The 26,072-nt window shown below is 36.6% G+C and overlaps 1 protein-coding gene and 1 pseudogene across 1 annotated transcript in view; one reads left to right on the plus strand and one right to left on the minus strand.

The window, feature by feature from the left end:
• LCOR (ligand dependent nuclear receptor corepressor) overlaps nucleotides 1-26,072 on the minus strand; it is a 143,267-nt gene that overhangs the window by 38,089 nt on the left and 79,106 nt on the right. The window contains exons 5-6 of the mRNA XM_036265619.1: nucleotides 6,160-6,292; nucleotides 715-1,002 (exon numbers count right to left, since the gene is read on the minus strand). Coding sequence (XP_036121512.1) covers nucleotides 715-952 — 238 coding nt within the window. The 5' untranslated portion in view covers nucleotides 953-1,002; nucleotides 6,160-6,292. The remainder of the gene's footprint in view (nucleotides 1-714; nucleotides 1,003-6,159; nucleotides 6,293-26,072) is intronic.
• Nucleotides 19,580-21,211, plus strand: LOC118632475 (annotated as a pseudogene).

Genomic DNA, 26,072 nt, shown 5'->3' on the forward strand with positions numbered 1-26,072 from the left:
AATAGAAATATTTAATCTACTGAAGAAAGTAAACTTTTCAAAGACTCAAGAAATATTTGCTAAGCAAAATCAGTAAATTCTTAACTTACTACTTAATGAGGATCCTCACCAAGAAATTATCTGGAAATACTTGTAGGTTAGTTCACAATACAGTGCATGTATGAATGCATGTTTTTGTGTATTTATAAAATAAAGAATACAACTAACAACCGGTGTGTCTACTGGTTTTTCATTATTTCTAACCTTAAGAGCTTCTTTTTTAAAACTGCAAAGAATACAGTTTTTGCCTTATGATCTCATTTGTAGAGTATAACTTCTTTTACCTAACAATAAAAACATGTTTACTTCTCAGGTGCTAATCCTAGAACAATGATGGATAAGGGGAAAAACTTGATTTTTCACAGGGGTTTTAAAAACAATGGATGTGACAATGTTTTGGAAAGTACAAAATGCTTATATAAAGTAACTTAAAAATCAGTAACAACTGTAACCACCTAACTTTTCTGGGTGGTACATAAATCATGACTGTGGACTACTGACTGATAAGGTGGCCACTATCTGAACTTCTCTATCATTGCAGCGTCAGCAATAATTTAAGAACAACATTAGTTTTTATTCCATTATTGCTACTGGTGCCCTGCTTGCCAGTTAGTTTTTTCTCCCAAATTTAAAGTATTCTGATTGGACAGAGGAGACCTTGACATCAAACCATACCTTGTTCGCTAGGTTCTGACTGAGACTTTCTGACAGTAAGGTCCAGAGGTGAGTCTTGGTCAGCCATGAGAAGTTTGCTGAGCACAGGGTTCTGAGTAGTTGCAGCCGTGGGAGAGGTGGTGACTGGAGATGCTTTCGGCAGGCTTTGGTTCTTTGTGCTATTGGGCTGGCTGGGGTCCTGAGTAGAGCTATTTTTTGAGGTATATTCAGCAGCAAATTGTTGGATCATTCGCTGCATGATCTCACGGGCCACTAGGGGAATATTGGGGTCGGAGACCCAGGGACTGTCTGTAAACAAAGATTTATTTACTTTTAAAGTGGGACAATGTACTAAAAAAATACAGCTTTCAAGCAAACATAAAATTTCATTTTATTTTTTTTCTTAAAATGCAATATCCTAAAATAGCATTTCCTCATATTTATATTTTTAATCTCTAAGCTTATGAGCTGCAGATTTAAAAAAATAAAGTTTTCATGAAATTAGTTCTAAACATCCTCCCAGGATTATGAAATCAAATAAAGGGATAACAAATAGTACATCTTTTGGGCAAGAATCACTTACCTGATACAGAAATTCCCAAACACTTCTTTTATTAAATAATTACTCCCCTATTACCACCTATAGACCATATCTGTTGTTCTCCTCAGCAATTTCTTTCTAAATTGCTGAAGAATAGATTACTCAGTTCATGAGTATTTAATTTACTTTCTGTTACAGACTGAAGGCATACCAAGATTATAAAAGGAGAGACTTGCCCTGGCCGGTTTGGCTCAGAGGTTAGAGTGTTGGCCTGAGGTCCAGAGAGACCCGGTTCGGTTCTCGCTAAGGGCATGTACCTCAGTTGCAGTTTGTCCCCGGCCCTGGTTGGGTCGTGTGGGTGACAACCACTTGATGTGTCCCTTTCATGTCGATGTCTCTCTCTCTCTCTCTCTCTCTCTCTCTCTCCCTCCCTCCCACTCTATCTGAACAAAAAAACAAAAAAAAAGATGTCCTCAGGCGAAGATAAAAAAATAAAATAAAAGGAGAGACTTAATACTAAGATCCATGATAAGCTAGGGCAATAATTCTCACACTTCAATATTCATCAGAATCATTTTGAGGGCTTACAAAAACAGACTGCTGGGTCCTGATTCAGCAGTTCTAGGGTGAGGTCAAGGCATTTCTAACAGATTTCTCATTACTGCTAGTGGAGGAACCACACTTTAGAACTCTTGGGCTAGAAGTTTAAATGCCAAATCTCAAAAGGCTAAGACCACACATATATTTAACATGAGTTATTTAAATACACTCTGCCAACCACTAAACACAACAGCTACAGAAGCAATAAAATAAACATCTAAGTTATCAATTTGTAATCAATGTTAATGTAAAAATAAACTCAATTTTCAGTACTGGAAAAAGACCTTGAAGGTCAAATGGGATAAAGCAAAAGGAAAAATGTTTTGTAGAAATGTATTATCATCACACCTTTATCATTATCACATCATCAGGAAGTTTGAGCTTCCCCAGAGATTATGTTTACCAATGTATAGTCAGCACTTAATATTGCCTGCTGTAAAGTATGCATTCACAGTAGTTAAGTAATAAATGGATCAATCAAATCAATTACCATCCAATAGTTTTTTTTTTAAAAATGAAGGAAATGTGGTCTAAAGAGTAAGTGGCCTCTTCAAATCTGTATAGATGGTTAGTGGTAGACCCTTGATTAAAACTCTCCCCCCTGCCCTGGCCGGTTTGGCTCAGCGGTTAAAGCGTCGGCCTGCGGTCCTGAGAGACCCGGGTTCGGTTCCCGCTAAGGGCGCGTACCTCGGTTGCAGTTTGTCCCCGGCTCTGGTCAGTCGTGAGGGTGGCAGCCACTCGATGTGTTCCTTTCACATCGATGTTTCTCTCTCTCTCTCTGTTCCTCTCTTTCCCTCCCACACTCTACCTGAACAAAAAATGGAAAAATGTCCTAGGGTGAGGATAAAAAAAAAACAAAACTCTCCCTCCTGATCATAAAGTTCCACCTGTGATCTGTACTTCCCTACCACACTTCTGGGGCTTTAGACGATGGGACTAAGAAAATCTTTTTCCTTGGTCTTTTAAAGATTAATTATAAAAGATAAATTACTTTACCCATACTATTTTGGAGCTGCAAGGAACTTAGGTTGATTTACAGATTTAGAAAAAACTGACTCATTACTTATAATCTAATATTGTCACAAAGAACACACACACACACACACACACACACACACACACCTCTCTCAAAACCTCATAAAACTCCTAAAAGCATAATTTTTTTTCTGAAGCACAATATTCAATACCGGAAGAGGATTATAAAGTCAAAATTTGTATTTAATTCTCTGGAGTTTAACAAGGTTTGTTCTATTAATTAATAACAACATTTCTTTTCTACCAAAAAGTATTTCCCACCCTAAGTTTCCTCTCTATAAATAGAGAGTATGAGTATGCTAGAGGGTGTAGAAATAAAGGTACTCAATTAGGTAAGATTCAAAAGTTAATACAATCATTAACTTGGTAATCCTTAAATGTTTTAATAAATATTTTAGCCATACATAACTTTAAAAACCTCTACTGAATGAGTTTTCTTAATATTCATTTAACATTCCATTTAAGATCCATTTTTTATATAGCATACAATCCTCCAAATAAAAGACTGTATATAATTTCAAGTTTTAATGTATTAGTGTATCTGTTTTCCCCTGAAAGATGGAGAATATGTAATACATAAAGAAGTTTTGAAATAGAAAGCAAAATGTAATTTATGAGATGTCTCTGTGTTTAACTAGATTAATAAATGCAATGAGAGATTCGTTAAAAGTCAAAGGTTTTAGGATAAACACAAATTGCTACCTTTGAGCTTTAAATGGCTGCACCATATTTTTGCCTTTTTGTTGAATAACAATCATAAACCACAATTCATGTTTATGAATTGATGATATCACTGCCATTTGAATTTCTATGTCTTTTGAAAGTTTCTTGAACACTTTTCATTCTTTCACTTACTTAAAACACATCTATACACCTAGCTATGCCTCAGGGAACCTGCACAATTGAGTCAAATAAAAAACAACAAATCAAAACAAAATGAAAACTACAGAAAAGCATGTAAATGCTGCTTCACAGCCACCTGTGTGTTTTAAAAATGGAAATCTAACTTTCAGAAGTGTCAGATTTCCTTAACACAAACGACAAAACAAGGGGAAAAGAAATACGATCGTGACAAAGTCCATACCACAAAAGCCTGCTTTTATTGCATTAATGTTTCTATCTAGTGAGATAACCCTTTCGTGTCAATTATTTATACCATACAATTTGCAATACTTGAAAACAAAGGACTAAATCCAAATATGTAAATTATTTATTAAAAACAAAATATTCTCTTCAGACTAAATTGCCTGACATATCTCTGAATAAACATTTTAGATATTAATGTGAAGACTACTAATGCTCATCTTTAAGACATTTCTAAGAGAATAAAACATCTAAAAATAACAATAGTAATACATAAAGCAAGGTGGAAGGAACTTCCAATTGCAAAGTAATAGTTCTTTTTCCGAGCATCATATGCCAGTATACAAATACAAAAAACTTAATTTTACATACAAATTCAAGGCATTCTCATCTCCTGTTATTCTAAGGCTGATTCCAAGGTAACAATTCCTCCCTAAAGGTTATGTTCCCCAAAGTTTAATTTCTAAATAAAATTATAAGTACTTCATTGTAAGTTATCCCTACATGACAAAAAATTGGGACTAGTAGAAAAGTAAGCTAACTCCCTCTAAGCAAAGAGTGGATGAAAAGTAGTTCCTCTGCCCAGCTAGTATGGCTCAGTGCATTGAGCGTCATCTCATGGACTGAGAGGTTGCTGGTTCAATTCCCTGTAAGGGCACATACCTGGGTGGCAGGCTTGATCACCAGTAGGGGGCATGCAGGAGGCAGCTGATGGATATTTCTCTCTCTCCTTCTTCCTTCTCCCTTTCTCTCTATCTAAAAAAATCAATAAAAACTCTATTTTTTTTTTTTTAAAGTGGTTCCTCTATGTACATTAGGGAAAGGAGTTCCTCTTTTCAGATGATGACGTTTGCTGCGGCATTAGACCCATGATTCAGTTCATAGCAGAGGAACTGTCAAGTATTTTATTTAGTTAATAAACTGACAGAACCAGTAGTCATTTATATGTTAAATGTGAATTATTTTAATCAAATGTTCATAAAATGAACTAAGAATATTACTATTTTGTAATTCAGGGTACTTTATTTAGACAAAAGGTGAGTGCCAAGAGCCTCAGTTGGGAGCTTTAGGTCAGAAAGTGCAAGTGAGTATTATTAAAAGAGAAGTGAGGATGTACTAAAGATTTAATTTTGTCTAGGGAACTGACATAAGAAATTTTTTTAAATGCCACTGAAAACAATAATCTTGTGCATTCCTTTTTCTTTCTCTCTTTTCTTCCATCTGTCCTTTCTTTTCTTCATTCCTTAATTTTCTGTTACACTTTACCTCATACTCCCTTTTGGAAATACTGATTACATTCCACAGAAGCCCAGCTGGTTTCAAACTGTAACCAACTCATTAGAATCAGGACTTATCAGACTTTTAGCCAGTGTATTTGGCAAACATCAGCTTTCAAACTTCAAAGAGAAGAAGGGAATTTCCTGAGGAATGAGGTGAAAAATAGAACACGGAAGAAATATTACAGAAAACGGAATCACTGAGTCTGCTGAAGATTACAAATCTATTTTGAAAGAGCATCTTGAAGGTAAAGACTCTTCACTAAAATAGATCACGAATGGAAGCTTCCTAAAGGTCTTGGCTGGCAGCAATTATGCTTTGAGGATAGAGAAACGTAAAACAAGCCTACAAAAGTTTCAAGGAGAAAGATAAATTGAGAAACAAAAGAGGTGAAGCTATTAAATGCCACCTCAAATGTATGGGGAAAATTTTACTTTATAATAATTTCTTTCTCTAATTTTAATAATTTAAAAAATTTAGTGAAATAAGACTGTATCAAGGAGAAAAACTGTTTGCAAATCTAGTTTTAAGCTATAACTTTATATTTTTCTCTGCAAATATTTCAGTGAGAAATGACTTAAATTTTAGTTTTATGGTTATCAGTGATAAAAACAGTAACTATTTATGTGAGAAAAATCTGACTAACAATATATAGAACTACCGAAACCCTACAATTTTCAGACTTTCACAATAATTTTAAGAATTATTTAACTAAAACTTACATGGCACCATCACTTCAGAGTAAAAGAAAGAAGTGAGCTGCCTTACCCTGTTTCAAATTTAACTTGATCAAAGAAACAGAGAATTATAGTGTATTATCAATAAAGAAAAATATTTTGAAAAGTAACTCCTTTTAAAAATGACACTGAAATTAAGAAGATTAATACAAGACAAGCAGATGCTAAATGTCATTCTTAACTGGAACCAACCTTTTCTATAAAAGACTGCATTGAGGAACTCTTCTGCTTGTCTCTCGAATCGAATGATTTTTGCTTGCTCTTGTTTAAGCAGAGCTTCCTGCCCAGCTCCCGAAGCTGGTTCATCCAGACCGACTAAGTGTCCCTGCAAAAATATTTGGTGAAATATTTGCACAAGTATCTTTCCCCATTCAATAGCAAAAGCATATATGCAAAAAAGACAAATATTAACAACAGATAAGACAAAGCAGATTAATACAATTCAAATCAGGATAAAGTTTATCTCCACAAAAGTATAAATGTAAAGTGAATATAAAAATATACTTCGAGTGATTTTTATCCATGTTTTTTTAATTATGAGTTTTGTTTAAAGCTTACTCTAAGCAATTGAGGAAATTATAGTTTAATTAGAGTAACCTATAATTATTAAAGGGAAAATTTCCTTGAGCATTCAAGTACATATATCGGTTCTTAATATGCATACTATAGCAATAGTTCACAGACAACTCATCTCAGCAAAAAAAAAAAATAAAAAACAAAAAACAACGATATCTTAAACCCCAAGTCTCATTTGTGAACAACATTTTGCCCTCCTAGTATAAGATGTTTTCTCCAGACACAAAACAAGCATTTGTAATGGGCCATTAAGAGAGAAAACTCAAAAAGAATGTATCTGAATTCACAATTCTGTCCCTAGAGTACTATTTTACAATCTGTAGTTTTCACATCTTTAATTGGTTGTAAAATTAACAGGTTAAAACTAGCACTAGAAAAAAAAAGAATGGAAAAATAGAGCGCATCACATGTTTTAAGGGGAAACATTTCAGTATCATATATATGCCTGAACACATTTGCAATATGAAAATGTGGGACCTGATCAAAAGTTTCAAAATGCTGCTCTAGACTCATCCCAGAGACTCTCAGAGCCTGCTCTCAGACTGCAGGAGCACTGGTATAAGTTAACAATGTTTTGAACTTCCTCTCTTGTAGCTAATAAATAAAAAGGAAACTATGATAATAGAAAAAAGAGCATAAAGAAAAATAAAGTACATCTTCTAAGTACTATTCCTAAGTTCCAGTGAATGCAATTTACTTCAAATTACCGCAGTGTAGCAACACATGCATTTAGTTATATAACGAAAAAATTTTAAGTGCTCTAAAAAAGAAAATGGGGAAATACCTTGGCACAATGTCAAACAAGACACTGAAGGCATGTTATAATTCACAAACAATTTTCTCAGAGATTTAAAATACATCCAGTGGTATTTTGCAACCAGCTCTCTCTGATTTCCCCATCACCCAAGTTGTGTCAACAGCACAAACAAAATACTGTATTTTGCAAAGGCATATTTAGCATCAATTACATACTATAAACAAGTACTTTAATATGAAAAACTCTTTTGCATACTCAAACTTAAACAACAATCCCTCTACATTTCCATAAAAGACATGCTACGTTTGCCACATTGTTTTAAACTGTTTAAACAAAATATCTTAAGTGTTATAAATCATTACAAAAACCTTTATTATAATTGCATTTCCCAACATTCTCTCTCATGGACTAAAAAAATTACTAAGAAAGTGACTTAGAAGTGAATCACAATTGAGAAAAAAAGGAGAAACATCTGTAACAAATATAAATTAAAAAACATGTTTTAAAAAATGAATCACATTCAAGTTTGATATAGATTTAATATCTAAAAGGTATTGGGGCCCTGGTTGGTTTAGTTCAGCAGTTAGAGCATAGGCCTGCGGACCAAGAATTCCCGGGTTCGATTCTGGCCAAGGGCACATATCTCGGTTGCGGTTAGTCCCCGGCCCCAGTGGGGTGGTGTGGGTAGCAACCAATTGATGTTTCTCTCTCTCCCTCCCACTCTGTCTGAAGATAAATGTAAAAATATCCTCAGGTGAGAATTTAAAAAATAATAATAAAATAAAAGGTATTAGGGACAGGTACAGGCATACCTTGGAGATATTACAAGTTTGGTTCCAAACCACAATAAAGTAAATTGTAATCTTTGTGTTGGTAGAGGGCCTTGCCTTCAATTTGTCAAAAATGCAACATCAATAAACTACAATAAAGCAAAGTGCAATAAAAAAAGGTATGTCTGTATTAACTAAATAGTTAATCAACAACTGTTGATGTCATTTCATTGTTTACTGATTTTCAAAAAACAGACATTACATGGTATAAACTTCACTTAAAATTAACTCTGTAGTCCTACTTTCAGTCAATTCAGTCAGAATAGGGCTATTTACTTGTTTATTGATGAGTTGTAAGAATTCTTGACATATTCTGGATACAACTCTATTATCAGATATATGATTTGAAAATATTTTCTCCTATCTGTGAGCTTTCTAACATTTCACTGATGCTACTGTTGGCAATACAAGTTTTTAATTTTAATGAATTACAATTTATCTACATTCTTTTATCATTTGTGCTTTTGGTATTATATCTGAAAACCTAGTGGTGAAACCAAGGCCATGAAGGTATACTATGTTTTCTTCTAGAAGTTTTACAGTTTGGGGATTTACTTTTCTTAATTTTAGGTTTATGATCCATTGAGTAAAATTTTGTTTCAGGTACAAGAAAGGGGTCCAGTTTCCTTTGTGAAAAATTACTTCTGGACATCTAATTCTATTCCATTGATCTATATATCTATCTATCCTTATGCCAGTAACACACTACGCTGATAATTGTCATTTTGTATTAAGTTTTGAAATTGCACAGTGTGAATCCTCCCAATTTGTTCTTTTAAAGATTGTTTTGGCTATTCAGGGTCCCTTGAATTTTCATATGAATTTTAGGATCAAGCTTGAGGGAGGGAGATGTTTGATGGAATGCACATGACTCTACAGATTATTTTGGGGAGTAATGCCATCTTCATAATATTAAGTCTTCCAATCCATGAACATGGGATGTTTTCCCATTTACTGCACTTAAATCTTCTTTAATTTCTTTCAATGTTTTATAATTTATAATGTACAAGTCTTACACTGTTAAATTTATTCCTAAGTATTTTATTCTTTTGGATATTACTGTAAACTGAACTTTCTTAACTTCTGACTCTGTTCAATGTTCAACTTGTCTGTATTTCACTTGTTACTCTAGCGATGTGGAACTACCAGCATCCTCTTAATTGTTCACCTCAAAAATTTTCAACAACATTTTTTTGCTAGCACTATTAAAAATAATGTCAGTTCCCTTGGGAAAGATACAGGGTTTTCTGTTCTTTTTTTAATCCTCACCCGAGGACATTTTTTGCATTTATCTTCAGATAGAGCGGGAGGGAGAGAGGGAGAGAGAGAAAGAGAGAGAGAGAGAGAGAGAGAGAGAGAGAGAAACATGGATGTGAGAGAGACACATCATGGTTGCCACCCACACAACCCCAACTGAGGCCAGGGACAAACTGCAACCGAGGTACACGCCCTTAGCAAGAACTGAACCTGGGACTCTCTGGTCTGCAGGCTGACATTCTAACTGTTGACCCAAACCAGCCAGGGTTTTCTGTTCTTAAGGCCTGCCTCACCCTTTAGAAAAAGCAGTGTCTCACTTATCTGAGAGATCTGTGCTCCATGAGTGAGGGTGCTGGATGACTTGTCCCACCTGGCATGGAACTTTTGCCTTATGAATAAGGCATGGGCCAGGGCAACTGGGACTCAGTATTCTTGGCCAGCTGCACCTAGAATAAACTTTCACTCTAAGCAAAGGCTAAGTGCTGAAAGGGAGCCCTAGAAGGAAGCATCTGCAACAAGAAGCTAGAAAGTATATGAGAAATGTCCCCAGTCTGCCCCTCCTACTTAGAGAAGAGCTTCGCTCAAGCTCAGCTCAGGGAAGTGGGTGGTAATGAATCACGGTTCAAATGCCACAGATTCCTGTTCTTACTGAGATTTAATAGATTTTAAAAATATAAATGATTCTCCGTTTGCTATATGCTCTTAAGAGTAACTATTTCCAGAGTTTAAATAGTTGTTTTACAGTAATTTTCACCAGTTAAATGACTGTTTAGCTTGTTTTTTATCCAGAATAACCAAAGATGAAAAATACAACACAAAATCATATACTTTTTTCAACTGCATCTGTTTACCATGTTAAAAGTTTATAGCAAGGATGTATGAACAAAATATAGCTCATTCTCTCTCACTATACATACATGTAGCAAAATTAAATGAACCAAACTGAATCAAACAGTTCATATTTCAAAGATCTATGAAACTAAAACAATCAATAGGAGAAAAGAAGTTAAAGAAAACAATTCAATGTCATTTCCCTTCCCCCACATCTAAATTCCAGAATGAGTCATTACATATGGCATAGCAAAAAATAACAAAACAGCCTGGCCTATGTGGCTCAGTGGATTGAGTGTCATCTTATGGACTGAGAGGTCCCTGTTTGATTCCCGGTCAGGGCACATGCTCAGGTTGCAGGCTTGATCCCCAGTGTGGGGTGTGCAGGAGGCAGCCAATTGATGTTTCTCTCTCATATTGATGTTTCTATCTTTTTCTCCACAAAAATCAATACAAATATTTTTAAAAAAATGATATGACATAATTTAAAAACTTGTTCATTTCATTTATTATCCAGAACTAAACAGGAATAAAGCTGGAGATTTGACTTGAAATCTCCTAGAATTGTTTCCTTCAGGATTTAGGAACTGGTCCATCTGGCTGATTCACAGCCAGAGGTGATTTCTGTCATATGAGAATCTACCATGAGCTTAAATACATATATACATGAAATACACTTCCACAGCTTTGATTCTGTAGCTCTGGGGTAGGAAACAGTCACCAGTTTTTTTGTGTGTGTGTGTTTTTTTAAATCCTCACCCGTGGATACTTTTTCCCCATTTATCTTCAGATAGAGTGGGAGGGGGAGAGGGAAATGGGGGAGAGAGAGGGGTGGGGGGAGAGAGGGGGGGAGGGGGAGAGAGAGACAGAGAAACAACTACGTGAGAAGACACATCAATTGGTTGCCTGCCACATGACCCTGATGGAACCGAAACCGAGGTATGTACCCTTGACCAGAATCGAACTCGCAGCTCTTTGGTCCGCAGGTCGATGCTCTAACCGCTGAACCAAACCAGCCAGGGCTAGTCATTGTTCTTTAAAAGCTCTTTCCTTAATAAAGAACTAAAAAACAAAAAAAAATCAGTATCATACTTTAAAAATTATTTTATATTTAAAATAAGTCTCAGTACTTGGGAATGTAAATTCCCACTTGTCATTTAAATTTTCCAAAATGTCCTGGCCATTCTAGCTTTATTCTTTCAGATTATACTTAAGATCACTTAGTCAATTCTGTTCCTACCACCATCAGCTCCCCAAAGACAGTATGTTTTTATCTAAATAGAATTACAGTTAGAAGGTAATTCAGGAGTAAGAAACATCCTTAAAAATACTCAGTCTTCTCTTGTAGAAACTGCTTTATTGGGCTTTAATGAATCTCAATTAATATTCTGTTGTTTATTTGTATAATTCCCATACATTTATTTTACATTTTTTTCATTAAGAAAAGCATGTTTTACCCTGCTGGTCTGGTTCAGCAGTTAGAGCATGGGCCTGTGGACCAATGAGTCGCAAGTTTGATTCTGGTCAAGGGCACGTACCTTGGTTGCGGTTCGTCCCCAGTCCTGGTCAGGTCGTGTGGGGGGCAACCAGTCGATGTGGCTCTATCACACTGATGTTTTTCTCTGTCTCTCTCCTCCCTCCCTCCCTCCCATTCTATCTGATGATAAATAGAAAAATATCTATACCTATACCTATATATATCCATCCATCCGTCCTCGGGTGAGGAATAAAAAAGAATTTTTAAAAAAGCATGTTTCCTTTATTTTCTAACTACTAGTGCTGGCATACATGAAGAGTGTGTGTGTGTGTGTGTGTGTGTGTGTGTGTGTGTGTAAAACTTAATTCTGTATACAGCTTTCAGGGGAAAGTGTAGGTCATCTATATTTACTTGCTATGTTCTCTGATAGCCTCACCAGTTTGTGTCAATTTTGTAATATCCGTTTAAGGTAATTTCTTTTATTGTGAGGGTAGCGGAAAGAGGCAGAAGTAAAGAGAAGTGAAAAAGTCTCCAACACTTTGTTTCTGATGTTCCATCACCCAAAGCAGGGAAGGAGATATAATGCTAAATGAGTTAGAAAAGATCTCAAATTCTTTACTAAGCATTTGTTTATCTCTACCTTTATAATCCATGTAATATCCTCTTTCATTATCCTTTAAGATCATTTTGGGACTGACACTAAAACAAATATACAAAAGACGTTTTCAAATAGTTTATACTTTTCTCTACAACTTCAAGTAGCCACCTCTCTGTAGTACTATAAATGCCAAAGGAAATTATTCAGGCTGAAGGGAAATGACACTACAAAACACTGCTGAGAGGACTTAAAGAAGACATAAATAAAGATGAGATAAACTATAATCAGAAACTGAAAGACTCAACGTTGTTAATGCAGCCATTCTCTCTAAATTGATCTATCGAATCAAGGAATCCTAATCAAAATTCTACAAGGTTTTTTGAAGTATTGATAACTTGACTTAAAAATTTATATAGAAAGGTCAAGGACCTAGATTAGCAAAACAAGTTTGGTCAACAAAGCTGGAGGACTCATACCACTTGATTTCCAGATATAAAGACAAAATAATCAAGACACTGTGGTACTGATATAAGAATAGACATACAGTTCAAAAGCATAGAATAGAGTCCAGAAATACACCCACATATATACAGTCAACTGACTTAAAGATGCCAAGATAATTCAGTGAGGGGAAGGAAGGCCTTTCAACAAACAGTGCTAGAACAATTAGATTATTTTGCGGATTATGAAAAACCTCAACACTTATCTTACAACATATAGAAGAATTAACTAGAAATGAATCAGATATCAAAATATGAGTTAACACTATTAAACTAAAAGAAAATACGAGATTTTCTTGTGTGTTTGATACTGGATTAGGCAAAGATTTCTTAAATAGGACATAAAAAGCAAATTTTAAGAGAAAAAATTGACCAAGGGTTTTGTACAAATTATATAAAAACTATTACAGCTTAGTAAGTTTTTAAAAATGGGCAAAAGATGCGAACAAATGTTTCATAGGATATATATACAGAAGGATGTTCAACATCTCTAGTCATCAGGAAAATTAAATTAAAATCACAATGAGATACCACTATAGAGTCACCAGAATGCCTAATGTTAGAAAGACTAACATCAAATGTTGGCAAGATGTGGAACAATGGAACTCTCATACATTGCTGATGAACCACAAAATGGTTCAGTCACTTTGGTGAACCACATGGTAGCATCTTAAAAGGTTAAATGTATAATTATAATACTACCCAGTAATTCCAAATATAGGTATTTATCCCAGAGAAGTTAAAATATATGCTCAAAGACATATATGTATGTAAGTCTAATAAGACAACATCTGGAAACATTTAAAAATCTATAAAAATATGAATGAAGTGGCATCACCATGCTACAGAAACCTACTCAGCAATAAAAAGAAACAAAAGATTATATACAAATACAACACTGAATATTAAAAAATTATGCTGCCCTAGCCGGTTTCGCTCAGTGGTTAGAGCGTCGGCCTACGAACCAAAGAGTCTTGGGTTCGATTCCAGTCAAGGGCACGTACCTCAGTTGCGGTTCGGTCCCCAGCCCTGGTCGGGGTCATGTGGGAGGCAACCAATGGACGTGTCTTTCTCACATCGATGTTTCTCTCTCTCTCCCTCCTGCTCTATTTGAAGATAAATGCAAAAATGTCCTTGGATGAGGATAAAAAAAAGATAAGGGATTTATAGCAGCATTATTTACAATAGCCAGAAGGTGGAAGCAATCAAATATCCATACATTGATGAATGGATAAACAAAATATGATATATGCATCAATGGAATAGTATTCAGCTTTAAAAAGGAAGGGTATCCTGTCACATGCTACAGCATAGATAAATCTTGAGGACATGATGCTAAGTGAAATAAGCCAGTCACCAAATGACAAATACTGTATGATTCTACTTAAGAGGTAGGTACTAAGAGCAGCCACGTTCACAGAGACAGAAAATACAATGATGTTTCTCTCTCCCTCTTTCTCCCTCCCTCCAACTCTATCTGAAGATAAATGGAAAAACAACCTTGGGTGAGGATTAAAAGAAAATAATTATGCTAAGTGACAGAGGTCAAATACAGAAGTCTATATACTATATGATCCTAATATGTAAAATTCTAGAAAATGTAAAACTACAGTGATTGCCTAGGTCTGAGAGTCTGGGAAAAGGACTTAATGACTACAAAGGGATATAAGAAAACATTTTAGTGTGAAGGAACAGTCCCACATCTTGACTGTTCTGGTCGTTATAAACTGTATATATATACATTTATCAAAATCCATTAATCTATCCTCTTAAATGAATGAATTTTATTGTAAATAAATAAACATTACCTCAATAAAAAAATTATTAAAAAACTGGTTCAGGGTATTAAAGATACTAGAAGCTGAATTTTGATTCTTTAACCACTTGAAGTCAAAGAAATGATCTTTACTTACATTTTAGAGTTACAAAGAAATGTGTCACTTAATTTTTTAAAACCTTCTTGTGGTATCTTTTTTCTTCAAGCAAGTATATGTTTAGGTTGAAAAACAGTATCTTTTACTTCCCATGCACTTCTTTGCATAGTATAGTATTCTGAATAGATATACTGTCAGTGGCCATAAATTTATGGCATTTCACAATTTCTGCTATATCCTTAGATATAAATCAAAATAAGGAGGCTGATTGTTGCCCAACAGTTAACATCTCCTACTAAAAAGACATTGTGTGCTTCATGATGTGATGCACTGACAAGGATACATCGCTTATTTAATATTCCTGCTAAAAGATCATGATCTAGACTGGCCGGTTTGGCTCAGCGGTTGGAGTGTCAGCCTGTGGTCCAGAGAGACCAGGGTTCGGTTCCTGCTAAGGGCACGTGCCTCGGTTGTGGTTTGTCCCCGGTCCTGGTTGGGTCATGCGGGAAGCAGCCACTCGATGTGTCCCTTTCACATCGATGTTTCTCTCTCTCTCTCTTCCTCTCTCCCCCTCCCACTCTATCTGAACAAAAAATGGAAAAAAGTCCTCGAGGATTAAAAAAAAATTCAGATCACGATCTGAATTTAATCACAAAGAAACATTACAAAACTTAAACTGAGAGGCATTCTACAGAACGAATGGCCTGTATTCTTCCAAATGTCAGTATTACAATAGATAGATAGATAGATAGATAGATAAATGGCTTAGTAACCATTTTAGATTAAAGAAGACTAAAGAGTAGTGAAAATCAAATTCAATCAATGATCCTAAATTGGATTTTGAACTAAAGGAGGGAATAAAAACCTACAAAGTCTTTGGGGCAACTGGTAAAATTTGAATGAGATTATTAGATTAGATAATAACATATCAAAGTTAACTTTCCTGATTTTGGATAACCTTGCTGTGTAGTTAAGGAAGTGGATATCTTTAGTCTTAGGACATAGGGAAATATACATGAAAATATTTAAGAATAAGCCCTGGCCAGTTTGGCTCTGAGGTTGGAGCGTCGGCCTGCGAACCAGAGAGTCCTGGGTTTGGTTCCTGCTAGGGGCACATACCAAAAAAAAAAAAAAGAATAAAGAGGTATAAGAGATACAATGTCTACAACTTATTCTCATATATAGTTCAGAAAAAAAATGTGTTTGCTACATGTAATGTCTATGGTAGAATGAATAATTAGGCAAATTTGGCAAAAGGTTAATAATTGGTGAATCTAGGTGAACAGTACATTAAAGTTTTTGTACCATTCTTATAACTTTTCTGTAAATGTGAAATTATTTCAAAGTAAAAAGCTAAAAAAAAAGTATGGTGCATAAATGCTGAAACCTACTCTTTTCCCACAAGCAAGATCTCCTTTGTCTCTCTCTTCCATTGTCTCCTCCATAATCCCAGCTGTCTGGCCATTAAATTATATTTGCTTGTGTTATGGGCTGCTCTGATACACACTTTGAGGAAGATGGGGAACAAAAAGAGTAAGTAGGATATGGAAGCTAACTTTCAGGCATCTCTTTATTATCTCAATGACCTAATGAAGATAGCCAAAACAGAATAAAAGATTTTCTGTCAAGGGTAAATTGGTAAATAACTTTAGGCTTTACAGACCACATACAACTCTGTTGCATCTCTCCTTTTCTTTAAAAGAAAAAAAATAGTGTTTTAGCGTGCAGGTATTATAAAAACATGCTGTGAGTGAGATTTGGGGACAAACCATAGTTTGCTGACCAGAGAGAGAGAATTATTAAAGTTTTACAAAAACTGTAACAAAGGTAGCTCTAATGGTTCCTGAAATAACAAGAACATTATTGAATAAAAAAACAAAATGGTTTGAATGGAAGTTAGTCCTTGGGGCAATAAACAGTTAATAAAGTTAAAATTTAAAAAGTTTCTTTTGGCCCTGGCCGGTTTGGCTCAGTGGGTAGAGCATCCACCTGCGGTCCGGAGAGACCCGGGTTCGGTTCCCGCTAAGGGCATGTACCTCGGTTGCAGTTTGTCCCCGGCCCTGGTTGGTCGTGCAGGTGGCAGCCACTCGATGTGTTCCTTTCACATCGATGTTTCCCTCTCTCTCTCTCCCACTCTATCTGTGCAAAAAATGGAAAAATGTCCTCGGGCGAGGATAAAAAAAAAAAAAAAAGTTTCTTTTGGCCTAGCTGGTGTGGCTCAGTGGATTGAGTATCCCATGAAATGAGAGGTCCCAGTTCAATTCCCGGTCAGGGCACATGCCTGGGTTTTGGGCTCAATCCCCAGTGGGGGCATGCAGGAGGCAGCCGATCGATGTTTCTCTCTCACATTGGTGTTTCTCTCTCTCCCCCCCCTTCCTCTCTTAGAAAAGAAAAAATCAATAAAAACGTATTTTAAAAGTTTCTTTTGTAACTCTAATATTTGTCACTTTATGAATGTGGGTGTTTTGGAGGAAAGGAATGGGGGAGAACGCCTATATGGTTTTTTATTTTCTTTTTGAGAGATAACACCTCAGGAAACGAAATGAAAGAAATAATGACAAGTTTCACTTAGTAAAGGTAAGATGGCCTAGATTTCAGGAATATGAAACAAACCTTAAGGGGTGACATTTTAGAGCCATTCCTGTCTAAATTCAAGACCATGCCCACTCTGTGCCTGGATTTATTTAAATGGTATTTAAGTCTGGCTGGTGTGGTTCAGTGACTGAGCGTCAACCCATGCACCAGGAAATCACCAGTTTGATTCCAGGTTGCAGGTTTGATCCCCAGTGGGGTTGTGTAGGAGGCAGATGATTGATGTTTCTCTCTCATCGATGTTTCTCTCTCTCTCTCCATCTCCCTTCCTCTCTCTCTAAAAATAAAAACATATTTAAAAAATGTTATTTAAAAATTCATACCATATGGTATAGAAAATCTGGGAATCAGAAGCATGTGTATGTATGCATGAAGAGTTTATAACTTTGTTAGAAAGGTCTACCTGAGTAGATCATGGGCCAGCAGCTAGAGCCAAGTTTGCTACCCATGGCTTACTGACATTTCAAGCAATAAATTAAAAAGAGCAGACAAGATGAAACTCATTGATTTAAATACCACTCTCTTACATCTTTTTATTTTAAATGCCATCAAGTCCTAGGAAAAATGGCTCAACCATTTTAAATGCTCATACTCTTTAAGGTCAGTTATATAAAAAGAAACCTCCTTACTCCATGTAAATTACTGCTTTTTACATTAACAAAATATGAATTGTGCTTAATGCAATTTTTACTGTATGTCAATGTTACCTTCAATTTTGTTAAGCAAACCATCAAGTTAAAGATAAGAAAATAACAAAGGTTGAAGCCTGAATACACATCAAGAATTAAATGTGGTATTTAAAATGTACAACAAACCGACCATGAATGACTCTCATCAGTATATCTAATTGCTATTACTATTCATGGAAATAAAGCCTAGGCAGTGGTTCTCAACCTTCCTAATGCCGCGACCCTTTAATACAGTTCCTCATGTTGTGGTGACCCCCAACCATAAAATTATTTTCGTTGCTACTTCATAACTGTAATTTTGCTACATACATATGCTTCTGATTCCCAGATTTTCTATACCATATGGTATGAATTTTTAAATAACATTTTTTAAATATGTTTTTATTTTTAGAGAGAGAGGAAGGGAGATGGAGAGAGAGATAGAAACATCGATGAGAGAGAAACATCAATCAGCTGCCTCCTACTGTTATGTCTTAAGTAATCCCTGTGAAAGGGTCGTTCGACCCCCAAAGGGGTCGCGACCCACAGGTTGAGAACTGCTGGCCTAGAGTGTAAGTGGCAAATGACTCTTACTACCATTATACTTAATCCACCAGTATCTATAATCAGCATTTGCTGTTATTGTTTTTCATCCATTTCACATGTACAAGTTATTATAAACTTTAAAAAACAAATGCAAGCTACCCTGACAGCCAATAGTAACAGTTTCTTATAACCTTCCAGTGGCTGGAAATTAAGTTTATACTATCTCAACTCTCATCCACAACCTTTCTCAATCAGAAGACTTCCTGAATTTCTATCTGCTCTCTATAATGACTGTGGATGTCCATAGATGCCCAAGATCATTATAAACACAAGGACATCCAACTGCATATTTGAGGCAATAGTATTATAAAACCTGGCTGAAGGTAATCTTGCCTTTTTCTAAACTCCTACAGCACTTCATACTGCTCTGACGGCACTGGTTTTATAACCTTTATTATATTCACTTATATATGTATGTATTTCTTACCTCCTCCACTAGACTATAAATTTCTTGAAAACAGCATCTGTGACTAAAACTCCTTTTTAATCACTCACAGTATTTCAACCACAGTGGCAGGCACTTTTGACACATAACTAACATTAAAATACAACTAAGAAACTGAAGAAATTTTTTAAAAGAAAAAAATATATGCAACAAACAAGCAAGGATTTAATTTTGTTAAGGTGTGAGTACTACCCAAAATGATCTACTCCTATTAAAATCCCAATGGCGGTTTCCTGTGGGACATGGTGGTGGTCATTAGATCTGAAGAGTGAGCGATTTTCACCCTGGCCGGTTTGGCTCAGCGGTTAGAGCGTCAGCCTGCGGTCCAGAGAGACCCGGGTTCGGTTCCCGCTAAGGGCATGTACCTTGGCTGCAGTTTGTCCCCGGCCCTGGTTGGGTCGTGTGGGAGGCGGCCACTCGATGTGTCCCTTTCACATCGATGTTTCTCTCTCTTCCTCTCTCTCCTTCCCACTCTATCTGAGTGAAAAATGGAAAAATGTCCTCGGGTGAGGATTAAAAAAAAAAAAAGAATGAGCGATTTTCGCCTTGTTTTTCCTGCTAATTTCCTTCTCCCTTTTTATTTTGCCAATAGAGTGCAGTTATGGGTTGCAAGAAGCAGCAGCTGAAGCTGTGGTGCTGGTATTGTAATAGAGATTTTGATGATGAGAAGATCCTTATATAACATCAAAAAGCAAAACATTTTAAATGCCATATATGTCATAAGAAATTGTACACAGAACCTGGCTTGGCTGTACATTGCATGCAGGTGCATCAAGAGACAATAAATGCTGTACCAAATGCAATACCTTGGAGAACAGACAGAGTTGGAAATATATAGTACGGAAGGTATTCCAGAAAAAGACATGGATAAAAGAAGACAACTTCTTGAACAGAAAACACAGGAGAGTCAAAAAAAAAGAAGCAACAACATGATGCTAATGAATATGATGATGATGACTCTGCAGCTTTAACTTCATTTCAGCCACAGCCTATTCAACCCCAACAAGGTTATATCCCCATAGGGGCACAGCCAGGACTACCACCAGTTCCAGGAGCACCAGGGATGCCTCCAGGAATAACTCCATTAATGACAGCTGTTCTTCCTCTGATGCCACCAGTTATGCCAGGCATGCCACTTGGAATGTTACCAATGGATAGAATGGTGTCACCTGGTCCAGGAATACCATCCCTGATGCCTGATATGCCACCAGGTATACCCCTTCCTGTTCCATGCCCTGGAATTCCTCCAATGACTCAAGCACCAGCTGTTTCAGCACCAGGTATTCTTTTTTGTAAAGTATGTTTGAGAGAGAGAGAGATGTGAGCCCCAGCCAGTTTGGCTCAGTGGCTAGAGCATTGGCCTGCGGACCAGAGAGTCCCGGGTTTGGTTCCTGCTAGGGGCACATACCAAAAAAAAAAGAAACATTGATGTGAGAGAGAAACATCAATAGGCTGCCTCCTGCATGCCCCCCACGGGAGATCGAGCCTGCAACTTGGGCATGTGCCCTGACTGGCAATTGAACCAGGATCTCAGTCCATGGAACAATGCTCAGTCCACTGAGCCACACCAGCTGGGCAACACCAGGTATTCTTAATAGACTACCTGCACCAACAGCAACAGTTCCTGCTCCACAGCCTCCAGTTACAAAGCCTCTTTTCCCCAGTACTGGACAGGCTCTGGAAGCTATCCAAGGACCTACTAGTACAGATTTCAAGCTCTTAAACAGCACCTCTGTAACAACTACAGAACTACCCCCCGAAGCCTACATTCCCTGCTTATACACAGTCTACAGCTTCAAACACTAGTACAACAAATAGCACTGCAGCTAAACCAACAGCTTCAATAACAAGTAAGCCTGCTACTTTTACGACAACCAGTAAGTTGATCTATCCAGATGAGAATATACCACTGGGAAAAAGAAGGGCACAGTTACCTAAATATCGATGCAATTTTCCTCATCCAGGACAGGTTCCCATTGGTAATCCATCAGTTGGATCAACTGGAGGTATGATGCTACCACAACCAGGCATACCACAGCAACAAGGAATGAGTCCCCCAATGCTGCCTCATGGTCAGTATGGTGGTCATCATCAAGGCATGCCAGGTTTCCTTTGTGGTGCTATGCCATCATATGGGCAGGGACCACCAATGGTGCCCCCTTACCAAGGTGGGCCTCCATGACCTCTAATGGAAATGAGATCTCCTGTAATGTCACAAGATGGCTGTTACTGATCTCACTTTATCCAATCTAACAGGTGTAAAGATTAAACCTTTTCTCAACGTGTGCTGTTTATATAGCTAAGCTTCTGTCAATAAGGCTTCATTGTGACTTTTATTTTACATGGAAAAAATTATTGGGAATAATAAAACAGGAACTTTTCCTGAAGTTGCAATTTAAAAAAAAATCCCAATAACATTCAGAAATTTTTTTTTTATTAATTAATTTTTGTTACAGATGTTTCTCCTTTTCCCCCCACTGATTCCCCCCCCTCCCTCCCTGCCCCTTCCCCAGTCTGTTGTCCATGTCCATTGTTCATGCATACATCCATATAAATTCTGTGGTTTCTCTCTCCCCCACCACCCCCCTATTTAGGGGATTGTCAGTCTGTATCCCACTTCCGCGTCTCTGGGACTACCCCCTTCCTCAGACTGTTATGTTCATTATATTCCACAAATAAGTGAGATCATATGAAACTTGTCTTTCTCTGTTTGGCTTGTTTCACTTAGGATGATACTTTCCAGGTCCCTCCATGTAGTCTCAAAGGATAAGAGGTCTTTCTTTCTTACAGCTGCATAATACTCCATTGTGTATATGTACCACAGCTTTCTTATCTATTCGTCTACTGATGGACACTTGGGCTGTTTCCAGATCTTAGCTATTGTAAATAGTGCTACTACAAACATGGGGGTACATGTATTCTTTCTGGTTGGTGTTTCAGGCTTCTTAGGATATATTCCTAGAAGTGGGATCACTGGGTCAAATGGAAGTTCAATTTTTAGTTTTTTGAGGTAACACCATATTGTTTTCCATAGTGGCTGCACCAGTCTGCATTCCCACCAGCATTGTACTAGCGTCCCCTTTTCTCCACACCCTCGCCAACACTTGTTGTTTGATGATTTATTGATGGAGGTCATTCTGAGAGGTGTGAGGTGATACCTCATTGTTGTTTTAATTTGCATCTCTCTGATGGTTAGTGATGATGAACATTTCTTCATATGTTTCTTAGCCATTTGTATGTCCTGTTTAGAGAGGTGTCTATTCAGTTCCTCTGCCCATTTTTTAATTGGATTCTTTGTCTTCCTTTTGTGGAGTTGTATGAGCACTCTATATGTATTGGAAATTAACCCCTTGTCTGATATATCATTGGCAATTATGCTCTCCCATACAGTGGGTAGCCTTTCCGTTTTGATGATTGTATCTTTCGTTGTGCAGAAGCTTTTGAGTTTGATGTAGTCCCATGTGTTCATTTTCTCCTTTGTTTCTATTGCCTTAGGTGATGTCTTTCAGAAATTAAAGAACAAAATCCATCCTAAAACTTATATAGAATTTTTTTTTTTTAATCCTCACCCAAGGACATTTTTTACATTTATCTTCAGATAGAGCAGGAGGGAGAGAGGGAGGAAGAGAGAAAGAGAAACACTGATGTGAGAGAGACACATTGACTGGTTGCCACCCACATGACCCCAATCAGGGCCGGGGACATACTGCAACCAAGGTACATGCCCTTAACGGGTACCGAACCTGGGTCTCTCTGGGTCCGCAGGCTGACGCTCTAACCACTGAGACAAACCAGCCAGGGCCTTATATGGAATTTCAAGGGACCCCAATAAGCCAAAACAATCTTGAAAAAGTAAAGGAAGTTGGAGATACTACACTTCCTAATTTCAAAACTAATTACAAAACTACAGTAATCAAAACAATATGATACTGGCATAAACACAAACACATAGAATAACAGAATAGAACAGAGAGCCCAGAAATACCCCCCCACATAAAAGGTCAAATGATTTTTGACAAGGATGCCAAGACATATTTGAGGCAATAGTATCATAAAGCCCGGCTGAGGGTAATCTTGCCTTTTTCTAAACTCCTACAGCACTTTATATGACAGCACTGGTTTTATAACCCTTATTATATTTACTTATATATGTATGTATTTCTTACCTCCTCCACTAGCCTATAAATTTCTTGAAAATAGCATCTGTGGCTAAAACTTCTTTTTAATCACTCACAGTATTTCAACCACAGTGTTTGGCACTTTTGACATACAAGTAACAGTAAAATACATAGTTGTTGACATTCTTTTCAACAAATGGTGCTGGGAAAACTGACTATCCATATCCATAACCATAAAGTTGGATTCTTACCTTATACCATATATAAAAGTCAACTCAAAATGGATCAAAGACCTAAAACTATAAAATCCTTAAAGAAAACATAGGGGGAAATTACAATGGATTTGACACCAAAAGAACATGCAACAAAATTAAAAATAGATAAATTGGCCCTGGTGGTGTGGCTCAGTTGGTTGGAGAGTCATCCTGTACACTGAAAGGTTGTCAGTTGATTCCCAGTCAGGGCACACAGCTAGGTTGCAGGTTCGATCCCCAGTTCAATCCCCAGTCTGGTTGCATACAGGAAGACAACTAATTGATGTTTCTCTCTCACACTGATGTTTCTCTCTCTAAATATATATATCTCTCCTCCTCCTTCCCCCCTCTCTAAAAAAGATTAGTAGTAAGTGTCCTGGCTGGTGTGACTCAGTTGAGTAACATCCTGTGCACTGACAGGTTGCCAGTTTGATTCCCAGTCAAGGCACATGCCCGGCTCGTGGGCTTGAACCCCAGTGGGGGACGTGCAGGAGGAGCCAATCAATGTTTGTCTCCCTCTCCATTTCTCTAAATAATAATAATAATAAGTAAGCATGTTATCAGGTGAAAATTTTTTTAAAAATAGATAAGCTGGAAAAAATATTTAAAACTTGTGTGTATCAAAGGACATAATCAACAGAGTAAAAAGGCAGCCTACAAAATGTGTGCAAACCATATATCTGATAAGGGGTTAACAGCCAGAAACTAAACAACAAAAACTTGATTTAAAAATAGGCCAAGGATTTGACAGACATTTCTCCAAAGAACATATACAAATGGCCAACACATGAAAAGATATTCAGCATCACTAATCAATAGAGAATGCACATGAAAACCACAATGAGACACTACCTTATACCTATAAGGATGGCTACTATAAAAACAAAAAACAGAAGGAAACAAATGTTCAAATGTTGGCAGAGATGTGGATAAACTGTGTACTGTAGGTAGAAGTGCACAATGGTGCAGGCAATATGAAAAAAGTAGTGATCCCTCAAAAATTAAAAATTGAACTCTTTTATGACCCAGCAATTCCACTTATGAGTATACAACCAAAAGAATTATTAAGTATGGTCTTGAAGAAATATTTGTACATCAATGTTCATAGCAGCATTATTTACAAAAGGTGGAAGCAAGCCAAGAGTCCATTGTTAGACGAAAATAAAATGTGCTATACACAATGAAATACTATTCTTACTTAAAAAAAGGGAATTCTGATATATGCTACAACATGACTAAACCTTGAGGACATTATGCTAAGTACAATAAGCCATAAAATGACAAATACTCTATGATTCTACTTATATGAGGTACTCAGAGTAGTCAACTCAGAATGGTGGTTGTCAGGGCCTAGAGGAAGGGGAAATGGAATAATGAGTATACAGTTTCAATTTTACATGCTAAAAAGAGTTCTGGAGATTGGTTGCATAGAATTATGAATGTACTTAACACTACTGAACTATACACTTAAAAATGGTTAAGAGAGTAAATTTTATGTTGTATATATTTTACCAAAATACAAAAAAAAGGGCACAATCTACAGATAAATGCAAACAATTTCAAAAAGGACAGAAACCTAATAAAAGACCAGAAGAGAGACAAGCAGAACAAATATTTCTAAAAGAAGGGAAAGAACAAAGAGAAAGACAGCCTAATGTGCAAATATCGATTCATAAGAAACAACAAAAAAGTAACCATGGCCAGAAAGAAATGAAAGACTGACTTAATACAAGATATTCAAATGAAACACTAAAGACCTCAATGTATTATGACTCTTTCTAATAAAGTTTTGTATAACTAGGCATTTCTAAACTTTTTCAGGGTTTTGATTAATTGTAAGAATCTCCTCCTCAATAAAGCTAGGGGAAAAACCTCCTCAAGCAAGATTTCAAAAACAGATTTTGTAGAAAATCAGTGTTGGAAAGTAGCTCAATGTCTACCTATTCAAACTGCAAGTACAAAATACAAAAAAAAACAAATACAAAAACATTTGTATTTTACATGGACAAAAACATAAATGACGTGGGCAAAAATAACATTTTAAAAAATCTAGACTTTATTTGGTAATTTTTTCCCTACTTAAAAATACTGTTGAGGAAGAATAAAGCTGGAGGTATCACACTTTCTGATTTCAAACTATGTTACAAAGCTATAGTAATCAAAACACTATGGAAATGGCATAAAAACAGACACACAGATCAAATGAACAGAATAGAGAATCCAGAAACAGACCCAGGCATATATAGTCAATTAATTTATGACAAAGGAGTGAGGACAGTATCTTCAATAAATGGTGTTAAGAAAATTGGACAGCCATATGCAAAAGAATGAAACTGGGCCATTGTTTTACACCATACATAAAAATTAACTCAAGCCCGACCAGTGTGGCTCAGTGGATTGAACATCGCCCCATGGACTGAGAGGTCCAGGTTGTGGGCGTGATCCCTGGTGGAGGGTGTACAGGAGGCAGCCATATGATGTCTCTCTCTCTCTCTAAAACATCAACAAAAACATACTTTAAATAATTAACTCAAAATGGATTTATGACTTGAACGTAAGACCTGAAACTATAAAACTCCTAGAAGAAAACAGAGATGGTAGTAAACCCCTTAACATCCATCTTGGTGATGATTTTTTTGGATTTGACACCCAAAACAAAGTCAACAAAGGCAAAAATAAACAAGTGAGACTACATCAAACCAAAAGGCTTCTGCACAGCAAA

The sequence above is a fragment of the Molossus molossus genome, unplaced genomic scaffold, assembly GCF_014108415.1.
Source record: "Molossus molossus isolate mMolMol1 unplaced genomic scaffold, mMolMol1.p scaffold_m16_p_17, whole genome shotgun sequence".
In the NCBI taxonomy this organism is placed as follows: Eukaryota; Metazoa; Chordata; class Mammalia; order Chiroptera; family Molossidae; genus Molossus; species Molossus molossus.